The sequence below is a fragment of the Cryptotermes secundus genome, unplaced genomic scaffold (assembly GCF_002891405.2).
Source record: "Cryptotermes secundus unplaced genomic scaffold, Csec_1.0 scaffold928, whole genome shotgun sequence".
Taxonomy (NCBI): domain Eukaryota; kingdom Metazoa; phylum Arthropoda; class Insecta; order Blattodea; family Kalotermitidae; genus Cryptotermes; species Cryptotermes secundus.
In genome coordinates this window covers 433,279-450,064 of record NW_019738362.1, presented here as the reverse complement: position 1 = coordinate 450,064, position 16,786 = coordinate 433,279, and the positions used below count along the sequence as shown (strand labels likewise).

Genomic DNA, 16,786 nt, shown 5'->3' with positions numbered 1-16,786 from the left:
CATTAATTGTTAGCAGACAGGAAGCAGACAGTTGGACTCACACTGAATTTGTAATGGAGTGATCTTAAATATTTCAGACAAATCTTTCTCGTGTGTTTATTCAAGTGTAACATCTGAAAACGTGACATAATGTTTGGGCGATGATACAGAAGTCATATCCACTGTGTGACTCTGTGTTTGTTGTGCTGTACGTATTCTCTTAGCATTCCCCAAGCGTCTTCTGGTACCGTTAACGTTTAAGCTGGATAGCTTCCAAGTAACTTTATCCATCTGGGCCCTTACTGAGGATGCTTCACAATACGTATTTGTCGCAATTCAGAATTTCACTTCCAATTACTAAACAGCAGAACCGCTGTGATAATTCGTCGGCCGCTTCGTTTGCGTTCATGAGCCACACATTGCCTTCACGTCAGGAACGCCTCCATGGGCGCCGTAGAGGAAACAAGTCAGGCATTTGCGCCCCCCCCCCTTCATCCTGGCTACCAGTAAAAGTGATCTTAAACGACTTAAACATAATTCGATTTGCAGTTTTCCTGGCGGTAACTGTGAGCAGTACGGTCTTAATGCCGTGTAGTTTAGAAGAGAGCCCGAAGTTTCGCAGTTACATATCGTATCTTTCTTCAGGATCGTATTGTAGGCAACGCAAGAAACCGGGGGAATGAAGCGACAAAGTGAACCCAGCTTGTTGCCTGCTTCTACTGGCTTCCTGCTTGACGATGCAGGTGACATATTCCTCCGAAACGTAGGGCTATCTCTGAACTACATGGCGTTAGATCCCAGAAGAGCGTACCCTTCGGCTTAAACGTAGGTTTGTAAGTAAACCTTCCGGCGGTGCCCCCCCCCCCGAGTTCATGTTGTTACTTGACATCACCCGCGCGTTCCCGTGCGGCCAGACAAGCGTCGCGCTTTCAAAGTGCCTATGAACTACAGAAAACGAAAGTGCCAGTTCCTTGTCGTACTAATTCCTACATACTGTTATGCGTCTATGTCTGTCCGTCCCCATGTTTCCGCTGAAATTTGATACGTATGACATGCCACTGGAGATCGCGCGAAATTCGCGGCTTCCTTCGTGGTGAGAGCGGCACTGGTGCTACTGGCTTCCCACCGCGGCGGCCCGGGTATGTGGGATTTGTGGTGGGCAAAGTGGTATTGGGGAAGGTTTTCCCCGAGTACTTCGGTTTCTCCCGCCAATTCACATTCCACCGACTGCTCCACAATCATTATCATCTATCGTCTGGGGCTGGTCAATTAGTGGCCGCAGTACCAAATGGACTCACTCCATGAGAAAAAAAATATACAGGATGTTTACGACTTTAGGGCATAACTGCAGGAGGCGATTTCCTAGGTCTCTGTGATCAAAAAAGTTCACATAAACACGTGTTCAATTTTGGACGGTTACGGAGTTATGACCGTTTTAAACTCAGAATAGAAGGTAACGATTACTGACAATAAACGGAACAAAATAATAAACCAGCATAATACATGATACATTTAAAGTATCAATGTAAAGTTAACTTCGTGAAATTACCTTTAATTTGAATTTATTGGTGCTTAAAACTCATTTTCGTAAATGCAACCGCCGGCCGCAACACAGGCTGCCGCTCGGTTGTGAACCGCGCCGGACATACCAACCCACCCCGCCTTAGGAACCTCTCAAGTGTCGAGATAACGAGAACGCTCTAGCTGTGGCTGGCTAAAGATAGCGACCCGCCAGCTGACAGGCGCGGTTCACATGAGGGCGTGTACGGGAATGAAAAAACGGTCATAACTCCGTAACCGTCCAAAATCGGACACATTTTTATATGAACTTTTTTGATCACAGAGACCTTGGAAATCACCTCCTGCAGTTATGCCCTAAAGTCGTGAAACACCCTGTATAATAAAAAAGTAAGATTTGGTAACCAATGGTAGCCACACTAATTGAAGCAAGCGCTCTAATCGCGACGATGACGACAAGTACCAGAGCAGCCACAGTAACCAGTTAACACGGCTGTGTGAAGGGGCCACAGCACGCAAGTGCAAACTGCAGCTTTCCAGACTTGATTACTGCCGCACGGTCCCCTGGCATCGAGTGATGGGCAAGCAGAACTGGACCTGGTCCATTTCAGAAGCTAAAGGAACTTGCGTCACGGCTTGTGGGGGTGAACTTCCTGTGAAATGAAAGACAAGTGACGTAGCTCCAGAGCTTCGTTCATTCACTGAAAGATCCTGAAATGTATCCGGCTGTAAGCAGTCAGAGCAGGACTGGCTCCCTGAAGCCTGGGGTTCGACTAAGCAATATTTAAAAATTCGCAGAATTGTCAGAAAACACTGTTTAGGAAAATAATTGCTGTTCTGGGAATCATACGAAACACACAGATACATTGTGTGGGCAGAATATATAGCAATTCAGTCCGTACCTCACAGGAAACACGTTACGTCTCCGCTAGAGAGCCCAACCGGTTAATGCTGTTTAAGGAAACAGTCGCTGTTTACTGTGAGAACCATACGGAACACTGCGTGGAAACGTTTCTAAAGGGAAAGAAAGTGCCATATATAAATTGCTGCACTTTTAAGCGTTTAGGGGGTGATTTGTGGGAGGTGAGCCATATCAGATCGTGTACCCATAATCTTAATTTTTTATCGTCAATGCTGGAAGAAACCGAACACGTAAACATTGTCTTCTGACTGGCATAAAGTACACCGTTCAAGGGCCATGAAGATGTGTTCAAGGTCGCGATATAATTCGATGAACAGTGACAGCAGCTTAAGAGCAAAAGGAAAATTGTCCCTTGACACATAACGTCATTCTGACGTAATGGTTTCGAGGGTCAGACATGTGAAAGCTCGGATATTTGCTTAGCAACTGGTGATCCTTGTCATGCCCCCCCCCCCCGGGCAGTGATTTCGAACTGTACTGGTACATACATACATACATACTCGTACAGCTTCACCGCTACGAAACTGGTGAAAGTTCTGTAGTTCAGTTAAGTCTTGCTTTCAACTGTCTACGAAATTCTCCCCCCCCCCTTTTTAACCCTAAGGTTCATTACCGTGTTCACAAAATTCAGATATTGCACCTTATCTTGTTACATCCACATCGCACCTCACGCCCTACATAGAATCACGTCAAGAAAATGTGGATCTATACATCCACTTCCACATACGCCTTCATGGCGTGGTTCTTAATTAGTTAAGCACCGGAACAACTTTACATTTTTTTTTACTTTTAATATTTTTCTGTTTTATGCCACAATCTCCCGAGTGATTTCTTTGTTTTGGGTTTCCTGCGTAGAGTTTTGTGTGCATCTCTCATATCCCTCATGCGTGCTACATTCTCTTTTCAGACGTGATCACCTAGTGCTAAGAGGAACTTACAAATTATGTAACTCATATAATTTTCCGCATTCGCTTGTCTGTCTGTCTCTTAGGTCCGAATATTCTCCTCAGCACCCTATTTTCAGAGTTTTGGGTTACATTACGTTAGGCAGGCTAAGTCTGTGTTCCTCCCTATGGATGGGGGACAAGAGTTCCACACTCAAAAAACAGGAGAAATTACAGTTCTGTTTATTTTAATAGTTAGGTTTCTGAGAAGAGAACCCGAGTGCTTCGAGCACCTGGTACTTCGTTACCCGTTTCCTCGGAGCTGACAAACGCAACAGCCTGACTGCTCACACTTCATTATGACTGCCACTGCTCCGAGGCGGACGCCCTGTCCATAAATCACGAATATTGACGGCAAGGCACGCCAGTTCCTACCCACAGACAGACACAACAATGGCAGCAGACAGGTGAGCTCGGTGTACTGACGAGGCTAATCATTTCACCCTCAACAGGTCCTTACGGCATTACTGTTGTATACACAGAGTTCGTGTTCCCGTTCCGCTGCGAACTGTTCCTGTAGCCCACGTGCTCTTTCCTGCCACAGTTCACTTACATCGTGACTCAGAACTGGCACCGCGCGCGCGTTGGATACTGAACTGGGATAAATGTTAGTACTTTGATAGAAGATATTTCTTTAATTTGAAACGTACGGCCCTGCAGCAACCTGCTCAAGCTGGTTCCTCGCTCGCGGATTTTCTACCATGAAGATGGAGGCGATAAGTTCCTCCGAAACGCCGGTTCACACAGGATCTACACGGCGCCATATCCCAGAAGACGGCATTCTACATAGTCACCGCCGTGAAAACTTCAAATCTTACAAATAATCAAATTCAAAATCCACAGTACACGAAATTGAAAGTTTCGTAAGAGTGATGTATATGTACAAGATGTTCCATGCCGTATTACCTTACGAACTATGCGACACGCAGTGAACAAAAATAGAAGGAAACTTAGTTTATGCACTTTACTCAACATGTCTGGCATACGAATGCACGAAATATTGGCGTGGCCCTCCGTCTGATTGCGTCACATAACACAGTTATAAAGCAAACTTGTTCGTGCTAAGAATAACACAAACAGTTGTAATTTCACAACCGCTGCAAGTTTCCCCGATTATCAGCGACGGCACTGTGGCTTCAGACGCCGGTCGCATTCCGCACTTACACGATATCTTTCGGTACATTTTGGGAACAACAAAAGTTGGACGCCTTGGCCTGACGGTGGAAATTCTTGTCACTGTACCACAGCCAAAAAAAAAAGGCAGAATCTCCTGTCGTGTTACGTGCATTGTTGGTGGTGTTTTCCTGGACACGCCCCACAGTTGCATTGTTGCGAGAGCAGTTAGCTGTTTCATTGTTTACCTACTTGAATCCAGCATCTGAGAATACAATAAACCACTTCAACAGAGCAGTTAAGACACGAGGAAATCAAACTCGATACTAGGTCCGCACCCAGGGAACACGGAGGCTCAAAGCGGCCCTACTTGTAACTTCTGTTTCATTTTTGTACGTTGGAATCTCAGGAGGTAAGAAAACAGAACACCGCATATTTAAGCCCAAGTATCATGAATTCACTTTCTTACACAATGCACTGTCCTGAAAACATACCGACTTTCCGTAGTTCTGTAAAACTTCGCAAGACAGGCGGATGCCTTTATTTCAACTTTAACATACAGATCTGAGTGAGATTGTGAGAGGTCCACATGACTGACGCTAAAGGAAACAGAGATAAACTGTCTGCGTGCTGCACGGCCAATTTTTCCATTCGTTGGCCGAGCAGTGGGGAACTCTGCCCACTTCCTCTCCTTCACTGGGTACCGGGGAGCTCTTTACTTGGTAATAAAGCGGCCGAAGCTGGCCACTTACCTCTACTTCCTCCACAGGACTTTATGGAGACGGCGGAACAGCTGATGGCCACATGAAGAGTCTCTTGGGAAGAAGTAGGGCTAGCTTTGAGGAGGCACCTTGTGCAATGTGGAGTGGCCACAAGCTGCCAACTGGCACACAGCAATACAACATTACACCTACTTGTGTCATTCGTACGTATTCCTGGACTCTGACTCACCCTGCCTTCATGTTCTCTAACTTTCGCTACGTTAAATACTGATAACCTAGCTCTGTATACAGGTGCACCCCCAACTACGCGACACTGACTGCTGACTGTCGGCTCGCATCTGCGCAACTGGCGACAGCAGCAGTCTACTGACTGAAGTGTCACAAGGGACCAGGTTCTGGCCCCCATAGCTATACCACAGTACGTGACTGCTCTTTGGGTTGCGTTTTAAATGGTACACTCTGTACTTCTTGAGCGTCATCCACTTTGTCGGGATCCTATCAATCACGAAATGGGCTCAGTCATTTTGGTCGTCCTAAAAGTCACCTCTTCCCCCTTTCGGCCAATAACGCAATGCCAACCGTGGAAGGCGGTCTCTTCCAACTCTTTGCAAATTACTTCTTTTTTTACAGGGTTTGCTGGCAACGTGTATCCTTCAGGAATATTTGTGACTTTCAAAGTTGTCTAGTGTACGGATTCAAACAGGCACTTGAGCTGCCTCAATTTCTGGGATTACTTTTAGTTTGAATCCCAAATGTTACTTCCACAATCGTGACGGTATGTTTTATGGGTGCAGTGGTTTGTGACTCAACTAAGATTTGTGTGCCACAACTCCATTTCAATTACAGCACTTATTGTATTATAACTTCGTAATCTTTTGGCAATACCTTTTTTTTCCAGTTTTCAAATCATTTTTTTATACTGAATTAAATCAAATTTCTGTTCTATTACTTTTCCATGTATTTTTATTTTTACTCTTTGAGAATTCCTTACGCACATTTCCATTGCCCTAACTTTCAGTGTGGAAATGTCCCAGCTATGTGCAGTTTTGTTCAGTGGTGTGGTGGTGTGTTGCAACTTGAAGCCCATTTCCAGAAGGCGCAAGGATGTATTCATGAGTCACGAAAGAAGTTGGTCAAGGTTCTGTAGCTGCTGTTGAAACAATCCGTCGGCATGTCAGCCCACAAACGAGAGAACCAAATCCGTCGAGAGCCCCCCCCCCACTTCATATACCGGATGTAGTTAAACTGCCGCCTCGGTTAGGACCTAAGTTGGGCTACAGAAACAGCGCGAGCTTAAAATATGTTACGAAGCGGATTTCATGCAAATCAGGTCTGAAAATCGAGCGGGTTGGCGTAGCGGTAACACTCTAGACTTGTATTCGAGAGGTGCTCGGTTCGAATCTAGGCCGGAACATGGGCCATCTTGAGGTTTTCGTGATTTTACTCAGCCCCTCCGGGATATCACCTCGACTAGGCCACAACCGTCTGCTTCCAGATCATTTATCAGCCCACCATTCGGCAACGTTCTAACATAACCCGCAGAAAGTCAGATCACTCGGCTTGTGTTAACATAGGCCTACATGGCCCGTTCCGAGATTCTACATCATTAACAGGCACTCCCTCGAGAACCCCTTCAGAAGCTAACAGTAGCTTCCTCAGTCAAGGAATCTTTGAAGGATATGACTCCGTATAGTCTAGTAGCCAAGCATGCAGATGCATGTACCCTGAAGATGCAGAGAGCATGTTCTCCGAAACGTTGGTACATGTATACTAGAGTGACCTATGGGACGTCAACCCTAACTGACCGTTGTGAGAACGTCACATATGACATAACGAATTTCAACCCCCACCGAATGCCCCGCTGGTGTTGCAGCCCATAACAATGCGTTATGAAGACCCACTTAGAATATTCAGGTATGAAAATGTGGACTGGGCTCATCTGGATAAGGAAACGGTCCAGTAGGAGGCTGTTGTTAACATGGCAATGAATTTCGTGATGAGCTCTTCGAGGCAGATTCCCGTCCATATGATCTGTTGGTGCGAAGTGTTTTCGAGGATGTGCTGCTTTACAAGTAAGCACCTAATCAGAAAAAAAAAAATTGCTGTCAACTCGACGTTTCCAGCATTTCCAGCCTCCGTGCAGAATCCAACGTTTCGTCAGGCTACAGCTGCTGCAGCTGGTGAGACCTACACGAAATTTGTTCAGCCTCCCAGACCTCTCGTCATCTTCCTTAGAAGACTCCGTCAGGCTTGTCTGGTGCCGGCAGTATTTGTGAATCCGACCATCTGGTTTCCACCTCTGGATTTCACAACAAGAACTTTCTTTTACACAGAAAATTCGTCAGTCTTGCATCGAACTCCCCACCTGGAGGCCCAGGTCTCCGTATTTATGTCCCTCCAGGAACAGGGTGGCCCGGTTATGCCCCCAGGCAACGGGTTCACTTCTCGTCACCTCCTACGACTCGCAGGGCTACGGTGGAGGTACTGTAACCAGCCTTCACACAGGAGTTATGCACCTCTCAAGGGTTCTGAAGAGGACTGAACAACGCAGAAACTCCTTCACTCACTTGACCAAATGCATGGAGCTGATTCTCCCTTCTCTTCCACGCCGCGCGTGTCCGGAATAAGTAATCAGAAATGCGACCACTCCTTGTGTCCCAGCCTTATTTGGTGCAACATGCAAGTTGGTCCGCATCTTGTGTGACCTTTTCCACCTTCAGCATGCGCACCAGAAACCTCGGCTACTCATGCTGTAGTCTTATAGATTATGATACCGTGTAGTCTGGTAATGTGTACGAACGCTTCCGAGGGACTGCCACTGATTTCAACGAAAGCAGTCTGGACGAGGAACTCTGCTGTTGGCACGAAAAATTGCAAAAACGCGCATGTCCGTCAGCCCGCGGGTAAACAATTCGCGGAGAGCCCAACGGATGTTCATTAAAGCTTGTTCTGGGGACTTCCACTGCAGTTTTCCATCACGTGCTAATTCTGACTATAGTGAGACAGCACTAACGGACACTTCACACAAAGACCTCCGTTTGTTTCTGCGTCAGTCTCGGGTTTAATTAGTCAAATATTTATCAGAGCGAAAAACGTCCCGAATAAAAGTGGTAGAGACGGATATCCAGGAGATATTCTGCCCTTAAATCTTGTAGCTTTCCAGATAACATAAAAAGATCGAACCAGCCTGAATTAAAAATGATGCACACAGTTCGTATCTTGTTACAGATCACACTGCTCCCATGATTGGCCCTTCGTAAATAGATCTAGCAGCCTACGTCACAGGTTTATAACGACAAGAACAAAGGACGCCCACTTCCCTTAACGTCAGCAAATCACATGCTTGTAAGAACATTTAATTTTAGACTCGTGTGTATAAAGTGTCGCTAAAGTAAACTATGCCCCGGATTCCAAAATAAATTTAGGGGGAACATCTGTGAATGGCCACGGACTACATACGGGTGCAACACTAAGAGTGGGGGGGGGTTGTGACGGAACTATGGTAATGGTCACCTCACTTGTTCAATATCTGAAGCGCCTACGGCGCATGCTCTGCATTCAGACGTCCACTTCCGGGATGAATTCCATTTGGACGATTATTCTAGAAAGCCCTAATCGCCTCGGCCCTCCGAATTGGTGTAATGCAGCGATCCTGGCGACCAATTTGCGAAGCGGTAGACGTAAATTCTATTTACATGTCCAGTTCATTCAGCCGCTGGTGACGTCAATAAGTGTACTGCAGTTTCGGAGGAACCTGACCTTAAAAGGAGACTGCACGGTGTCACAAGCCAGAGAATCTTCATATACATAATAACTTCACAAATGTTAGATTTCCGATCTTGATACAGGTAAGTTCGAATTATTTCGGACGCCAGCTGAAACTGTGACATTACGTTATAAAAGGCTTGCCCTGGGATTCAGTACTGGGACAGTACAGTCCCAAACCAGACTGTATAACGAGCAGAACGCATGCTCTGTGGAAGCCAGACATTCCTTGGCAACAAGCCCGAAGCCGCCTGGCGTTCTAGCCAGACTGTTTTCTTTTTTTGAGCGGCAGAATCTAGAGTGGATGTCTGCTTTTATATTCTGGCATGTTCTGATTGTTTGCACGCCGTTAATACGGGCTCTAAGCGGGATGCGATGGCGCCTGTCTTCGAACTACACAACTTCACAATATAAGCTCAATAAAAAGGTAAAGTTGTCCCTGTGCTTAACTAATTAAGCACTACGCCATGAAGGCGTATTGAGGAGTGGATGTATAGATCCACATTTTATTGGCCTCGGCACTTGGTGGAGGTGAGTGGTCTGCTTCATGCCTCGGCCGCTTTACCCCCGGGGAAAGAGCCCCCAGTACCCATTGGGTAGTATGGACAATATGGAGATGAGAAAGTTCTTGGCCCTACCTGAACTCGAACTCTGACCCCTCAGCCGTCCAGCCCGTAGCCAGTCGCTATACCGATTGCGCTATCCCGGCTCCCAGAATACAAACTCGATTTTACATTAAATGTCAGTACAAGTGGACATGTGCGGATGTGAACGCCAGGCAGTTTCCCCTCAGCTCCGTCGGCTAGCTCACAGAGGCAAAGCAGTGATATATTCTTATGTCAGGAGGAATTAAGTGAACAAGTTTTCTTGTCTGCCATCTTGATCTGTATGAATGCCTTACAAATGTACGTGTAGTTCATGCTCTTTTTTTTCCATAAGATGCATCGTGTCTGTGTTTACTATTAATTAAAATAATTGCGCGTCACACAAACTTTGATTAATTTTTTTTCAAAAAGGCTTCTTAATGTGAGGTTTTTATTTTACTTAAACGCAGTACCTACTCCCTAGACGCCGCAACACATCTTGTCAAAGTTATGTCTGTCTAGGCGCGTCAGGCCCCTCTGAGGCCCAAGACCAGACTTCTGTTACTGTCTGACAGTTGCGGATCGTTGATGTGGGGTGCTCCCTCTGACGAGAGAACGGGTCTGTCGTTTACAACTGCTGCTGGTCATCGCCAGCGCAGTCATTCTCAGGTCCGAGTTCCGTGGGACTCAAGACTATATTTTGCTGTCTCAGATTCGAGACTCGCCCAACCTGGAGGGCCAGGTTCCCGTATTTATATCCCTCAGCTTGAGGGTTCCCCTTTTGTCGCAGCGCTATGGTGGAGGTATTCGAACCCGTCTCCACACGGCAATAATTAAACCATGTTAGTACATAACATTTTAAAATACAGTTCATACCTCACAGGAAACTCCACGTCCCCCTCACAACGACCAACCGGTTAATCCTGTTTGCTGTTTATCCAAAGAGTCACAGGGAACATAAGTACACTGTGGGAAAAATGTAGATTTTTAAATGTTAAAGCAAATGGTATCTACAGTTACCACCGCACCCTTTAGGGTTAATTAGATATTTATTGCAGTGAGAATTAAAGGAAGCCCACTCGGATATCGGCGATTTTAATATTACGTTTGTGGGAACCTGTATATGCCCTGAACAGATATATACAGAAGTGTGTGGATTGGACAAGGTCCANGGGGGGGGGGGCTGTGTGTTTACCAACTACTGTTACCATCGTTACGGGGAGTGGTAACAGGACATGTTGCCGTTAGTATGAGAAGACACGCGATCGAACAATATCGATTCTCGTTGCTCCCTTCTCTGTCGTGTGCACACCACGTGCCACGAAAATGTGCTCAGTCCAAAAGCAATCGACGGACGGCCTGCACAGGCAAGGGTTCCTTAACCTCCTCGACGTATCGCCTCTTGTCTTGCATTTCCGCGCGGATTTTCACTGCCTGCGGGCTGTATTGCCAATGGTCATAAAAAGGTGAAACTGTGCCTGTGCTTAATTAATTAAGCACTATTCCACGAAGACATATGGGGGAGTGGAGGTATAGCTCTACTTCAACCTCGGCACTGGCTGAGATCAGTGGTGAGCTTCACGTTCTTGCCGCTTTACCCCTGGAGAAAGAGCCCCGGTACCCATTGGAAAGGGGGCTGGGTGGGCCCAGAATTAGTCTGGACGCTGTGAAGAACGGAAAAACTTGCACTGCCGGGAATCAGAACACGGGCCGTCAAGTCCAGTTCAGCCCGCCACTATACCGACTGAGCTACCCCGTTCGTTATGTTCTTAACTCGACACCCCAAATATTCCACAATCTGAAGACATATGTACATTTGAAAGCAGCGTGCCTTAGAATTACGGTCTGATGGGAAGTGACGCCGTCTAGTTTGGTAGATAGGCATTCACGTTTCGGTGTAACTTGCTCTCTGTCTTCGGGCAGAACCTCTTCTATGTCTTGATGGTTGGTTCAGTTCCAGTCTGGGGGTTCTGTACCCCAGGGAATGAAGACAGCCACTGACATGCATCTCGCTGATCTGCGTGTCCATGTTAATTTGCATAGTAAACGTTCAGGCGCCAGATGTCTGCAAACATCTACTTAATATGTCGTCAAATGTCGTCTTTTAGCCACTCTTCGCCGGTACTATTGTGGTTTGCATCATCAGAATGATTTAAAAAAAGAAGCAAACTTCTGAAGTGGAGAAAATAAACCGTCAGTGGCATTGGTTTATGTTTAATGTGAGCAGCATATGACAAGCAATATTCATAATGCAAGGACAGAGGAACAGAGGACATTCTCTTGCGTTTCGTGTTTCTGCTGGTTTCCGGCAGATGTATCAGGAAAAAATGACTCGAATGGTTTAGTGCATGGGGAGAATAACCAAGTTTCGCACCCATAAAAGAGAGCAACATCAGTGCACTGAAATTTGTGAGTTATTCACAGCAGCAATTATTATTAGGCAGCTAAATGTATGACGTGACAGAACAGTCTTACTGCGAAGTGTGACCACGTGGTCACAGACTGGTCCGTGAAGGTCACTTGCCTTAAATAGCGATGGTCTCATACACAGTGCACACATCTGCATAAGGGGACAACTCCGGGCAGGTTTCCTTGCCGCACACGTTTCTTAGAAGAATAAATCACAAAGTATAGAGCGTATAACGGAATTTGACGTAGAAACATACGTCTTCGATTAAGTTTAGGTTACTGTCTGTCTGCATGCACGCTCAGAATTTACCCCCTCCCCCACTACTACTCATCGTCTGCAGGAGCGCCGTTGCTGTCAGCAATTTGCTCTGCTCAGAGGGAAGTTTTGGGCAAACCGACTGGTAGGCAACCCTTTCGCCAGTAACGACAGGGCCTGGCTACGACCGACGCCATGAAACATGTGACATCTGAAACACGGCGACCCTGGGTCTCCCAGCCGGCCGAGAGATTTCTCGTCTTTCACACGAACCCACCACTGGGCCCTATCCCGAGCCAGATGAATCCAGTGTACTACACATTCATATCCTATTTTATAAAGATCAGTGATAATATTATCTTTTCAGCTACAATATTTTTCCCCCCAAGTGATATTTTCCTTCACATTTTCCACCTAAAATTCTAAAATTCGACGCCCGATGAAAAGTATAAATTACGAAGCTCCTTCTTCCTGTCACTTCCTCTCTCTCTCTCTCTCAGAGCCAAATATTCTCCTTGGCGCCCTGTTCGCAGACTCTCTCAATCCGTGTTCTGATTTTCATGTGAGAGAACAGGGTTCACAGCCATGTAAGTTATGATGTCACATCTTTAATCTTAGGTGTTTAGATAGGACATGCAGAGATGGGCTAACGTGGCGCCGCTGACTGTCCTAACTCGCATAAAAACGTTGCTCGTTCGTGCCCAACTCTACAAATGCATGTGGCACGGTGAAAATCAGTAAAACGTTGAGTTTGTTTCAGTTTTGGTGGTCCCTCTGTTTAATGTTTGAACCATTGTCTAAATGACTTGGAACTGGTGATCAAATGAAGCAAAACGCGTCAACAGAGCGAAGCAACTTTCACAATAAAAATAACTTTGTGGGTTTCGGCGCCCTTCGCGATGCTGTCAATACCCTGTCTACACAGCGTCGAAATGAAGGATAATATGAATGAGAAAGGATTAGGAAGGGGTCGTGGCCTAATTGAGGCACTATATTGGCATTTGCCTGGAGGACCTGAGAAGAACAAAAAAAAAACTCGTCAGGATAACAGACGTTCCGGCCGAGATTCGAACCCATCACCTTTCGAGTACAGAACGCATACCCGGTGGGCAGAAGGTAGTCAAGTAATCCGTGAGAATATCTTGGTATCTACTTATCCGTGCTGGAAAGAGTGCAGCAGCTGAGCAGCGAGTGAAGCGTCCTCATTAGAGGAACTTTAGTATCCTGGGTATTTCTGGAGTTCATAATCTGGGGCGCCTTGAGACAGCGCTCACGTGTTTGCTAACTGAACGCCGGGGAGAATATCCGCTGTGATAGCTGTTTCACGGCGCCCGAATGTACTGCGGATGAGAGGCCACGTTCGGACAGTTCCCACATCTCAAATCTCGCGGAAGCAGCAGTTTCAGGTCTCGTGACCAGAAGACACCAGGAGCTTCATGCATGACGACTAAACATCAGCTGCCAAGTGACGACACATGCAGGTCTCCTCTACGCTTTGGAGCCCAAGCGTTCAGAATAGTTCCGTGCCGTGCACTGTAGGCCTGCAGCATATTTGTTACGTTTCCTTTTAAGATTCAGGCGTTCTTGGGCAGTAAAACAGAGTTCATTACATGGAGGCCGTGTCCGCCCGTCCGTTTATGTGACCCAGTATCAGCGCTGAAACCGTTGGGAAGGCAATTCTTCTGTCGGATTCGACGCTCTCACGGCGGTATTTGTGAGGAATACAGGCTTCTGAATTGTGATGTCGTTTAGTTCGGAAAGTGCCAGATGTTTCCTACGAACATATTCCCGCCATCTTCATGGTGTAAGAGTAGGCCTAGCAAGAAACTAGCAGCGCGTCATAGCTCAAGCGGTTAGTCGCTGGCTTCCCATCGCGGCGGTCCGGGTTCGATCCCGGGTCTGGTCAAGTGGGTTTTGTGGTGGACAAAGTGGCGCTGGGGCAGGTCTTCTCCGAGTACTTCGGTTTCCCCTGCCAATCTTCGTTGCACCAATTGCTCCACAATCACCCTCACTTATCATCTGGGGCTGGTACAATAGGCCAGAAGTGGCCGCAGTACAAGGGACTTAGTCCCACCCCACTAGCAATAAAAAAGAAAAACTAGCAGAAACAGGCGGCAACCTAAGCAAATTTCTTGATCCAGTTTACCAGATCACTTCCGGTATCAAGAAACTACGTGATAAAGTGTTTATCGAAACATGCAGTGTTAACAGTGCTGGTAAGTGAATGCACGGCCATGTGAACACTAACAGAACAGCGCTAGAAAAGGACTGATACGAAACAGCATCAGATGATCTCCAGCATGACGCCCACCTTACTGAGGGGTGCAAGTATGCTTGAGACCTGACGCCCGCCGTTGGGAATTCTTCCCAGCCTTTGGGAACCCGAGGTTGCACAACAGCCAGGCCGGGATATGCCCCAGGTAAGGGCTGACGGAGCTGGGAGCTTAACTTCGGGCAGGGCGAGCTGGCTCGCGCAACAACCCACTGACTTGTTTCGGGGAGGGGCGGGTCTCAGCCGGGACACCGTCTGTCCCTGTTCCCTACTCCAGGGAATACCGGGATAGTACCATTCTGTCCACATCTTTCCAATCCATTATTCACTAGGTCGGTCGGACGGTTAAGCTGCTGCTGATCCTCGCCAGCACAATCATTTTTGGCTTCAGGTCTCGTCGAGATCCATGACGAAGATTTCTGTCCTGTTCGAGATATGTACGTGTTTGTAATTGGGGCCACCTCTTCGACGAGGGGAGAGGTCTGTCTTTCTGTGTAGGCGCTACTTTTGTTGGGTCGCAGTTTCAAGATCCGGCCATGCAACAGTCTGCGTTAGTACGGGCGTCTTTACATAAAGTACAAACATGGCTTTCGTGCGTTACGTAATGTATACATTCAACATGTACATTGTGTTACGTTCCTTTTTTGTATTTATTTAGTGTGTGTGAATTAGGTTGAGTTAAATAACACTCTTCAAATATTTGCAGCCAACAGATTTATCTCTGAGTGTATGATGTTCATATTTTTCATTACAACTGAACCAAAAATCAGAAGGAATTTCTCTTCCTTGCAACGTTTTCATATGTGATTTCACTCAAATCACACGTGTCGGCTCATAACGCCAAGTACATCTCACTTTATCTCACCGTCAATAAAATATTACGTGTACAGCTACTTGGAAGCGTACCCTGGTACCACTGTCAAGATGATGTTTCTGTAGCGTTATGTAACAGAAGGACAGCGCAAAGGATGTTAGCAAACCTGCTACAATAGTTGTACCCAGTGTCATGTTATACACCATTAGTTTTGCTGCGTTGAGTGTTTTCCATAACAAGTTTCTTACGATAATATACGAAGACTTACCATGAGCTTATAATCTATGTATATAAAAACACTAAAATTACTGTATTCAAGTAAAAATAATTATAAAACAATTTGGAGCTTAATCCAAATCGAAATTCAGACTGACAGGTGATTGTTGCGCAGTTCCGTTCAGGCATAATTCGTTCTGTTGGGGGTTATAAATATGTACAAACAAGAATGCATATGTTAAAAGAGTATGAAACTGTGATGACTCGTAGTTACATTTTACCCTGCAGTGTTACATAATCATAATGCAGTTCCAATAAACTCTCATACAAATTGATGAAAAGTGTTACACACGAACAGAATGTGACGAAGCGAAATGTGATGTAGCCTTACCTGCTGGTGGTTTTTGTGAAGAAGTTGGATTCTCTAGTCATGAGTTCGGACCGGAAGCGAGCCATTTCTTCCTCCATCTTCCTCATCTCAGCATCAAACCGCTCTCGGATGTTGCTGAATTCGGTATCTATGACGCTGAAATCCCCCAACTTGATGGGGATGTTTCGCTTTATTCCACTCTCAGCCATTTCGGTTACTCAACAAGTTAACTCACTTTGGAACGCAGGTGTGTACTAATATGTCCTCACTTCTGTACGTTTACTTTCTTTGGTTCACGCGGTGTGCCACGGGAGAGCGCAAAGCATACAACACTACACTTCAGCGTCCCAAACCTCTATAACCAAGTGCGCTGGGCGCGATCGAGAATTTAAATGGCCGTGGTTCCGCCTCTCTCTGCCGCCGGTGCCAGACCTTGCGAAGCGCTCCCGAAGTGCCGAGACGTTCCGTGAAAGCAACAAGAGAGAGAGAGAGAGAGAGATCCACGCCGTGACGTGGCTGTGGGGCGAAATCGATGATGGCTGGCCAACTCCACAAATGGTAGAGCGGAAAACTTGCCGGCCGACCTTGCGACAGGCCTATCGTTGTTTTAGGTATGATAATTCAAACAGCGCCCACTTTCGCCCGTCCCACGTACAGATTTCATTACGGTACTCCAGAACTTTAAACCCCCCTCTTTCCATTCATTCATCTTCTCTTACCATCTTCGTTGGTAACGTGGGCTTGTGAGAGTGACGTCACACAGCTCCGTCCCGTTTGCTCTTATCTGTTTCTCTCAGCGGATCCTGACCTATCCTCAGAAACTCACTGAGTACAGTCTTTCTTCGGAAGCTAAGCTACATTTCCTCTGCTGGGTGGACACGCCCCGCCTGCATCAACCCCGG

The 16,786-nt window shown here is 46.5% G+C and overlaps 1 protein-coding gene across 3 annotated transcripts in view; it reads right to left on the bottom strand.

Moving 5' to 3' along the window:
* The window catches only part of LOC111870913 (protein lethal(2)essential for life), a 29,645-nt gene extending 13,299 nt beyond the window's left edge, over positions 1-16,346 (bottom strand). Inside the window, exon 1 of one of the 3 annotated variants that reach the window (XM_023863543.1) lies at positions 15,906-16,346. In XM_023863543.1, coding sequence (XP_023719311.1) covers positions 15,906-16,093 — 188 coding nt within the window. In that variant the 5' untranslated portion in view covers positions 16,094-16,346. The remainder of the gene's footprint in view (positions 1-15,905) is intronic. The other 2 variants (XM_023863545.1, XM_023863544.2) reach the window with 2 other exon arrangements.
* Between the last annotated feature and the right edge of the window lie 440 nt (positions 16,347-16,786).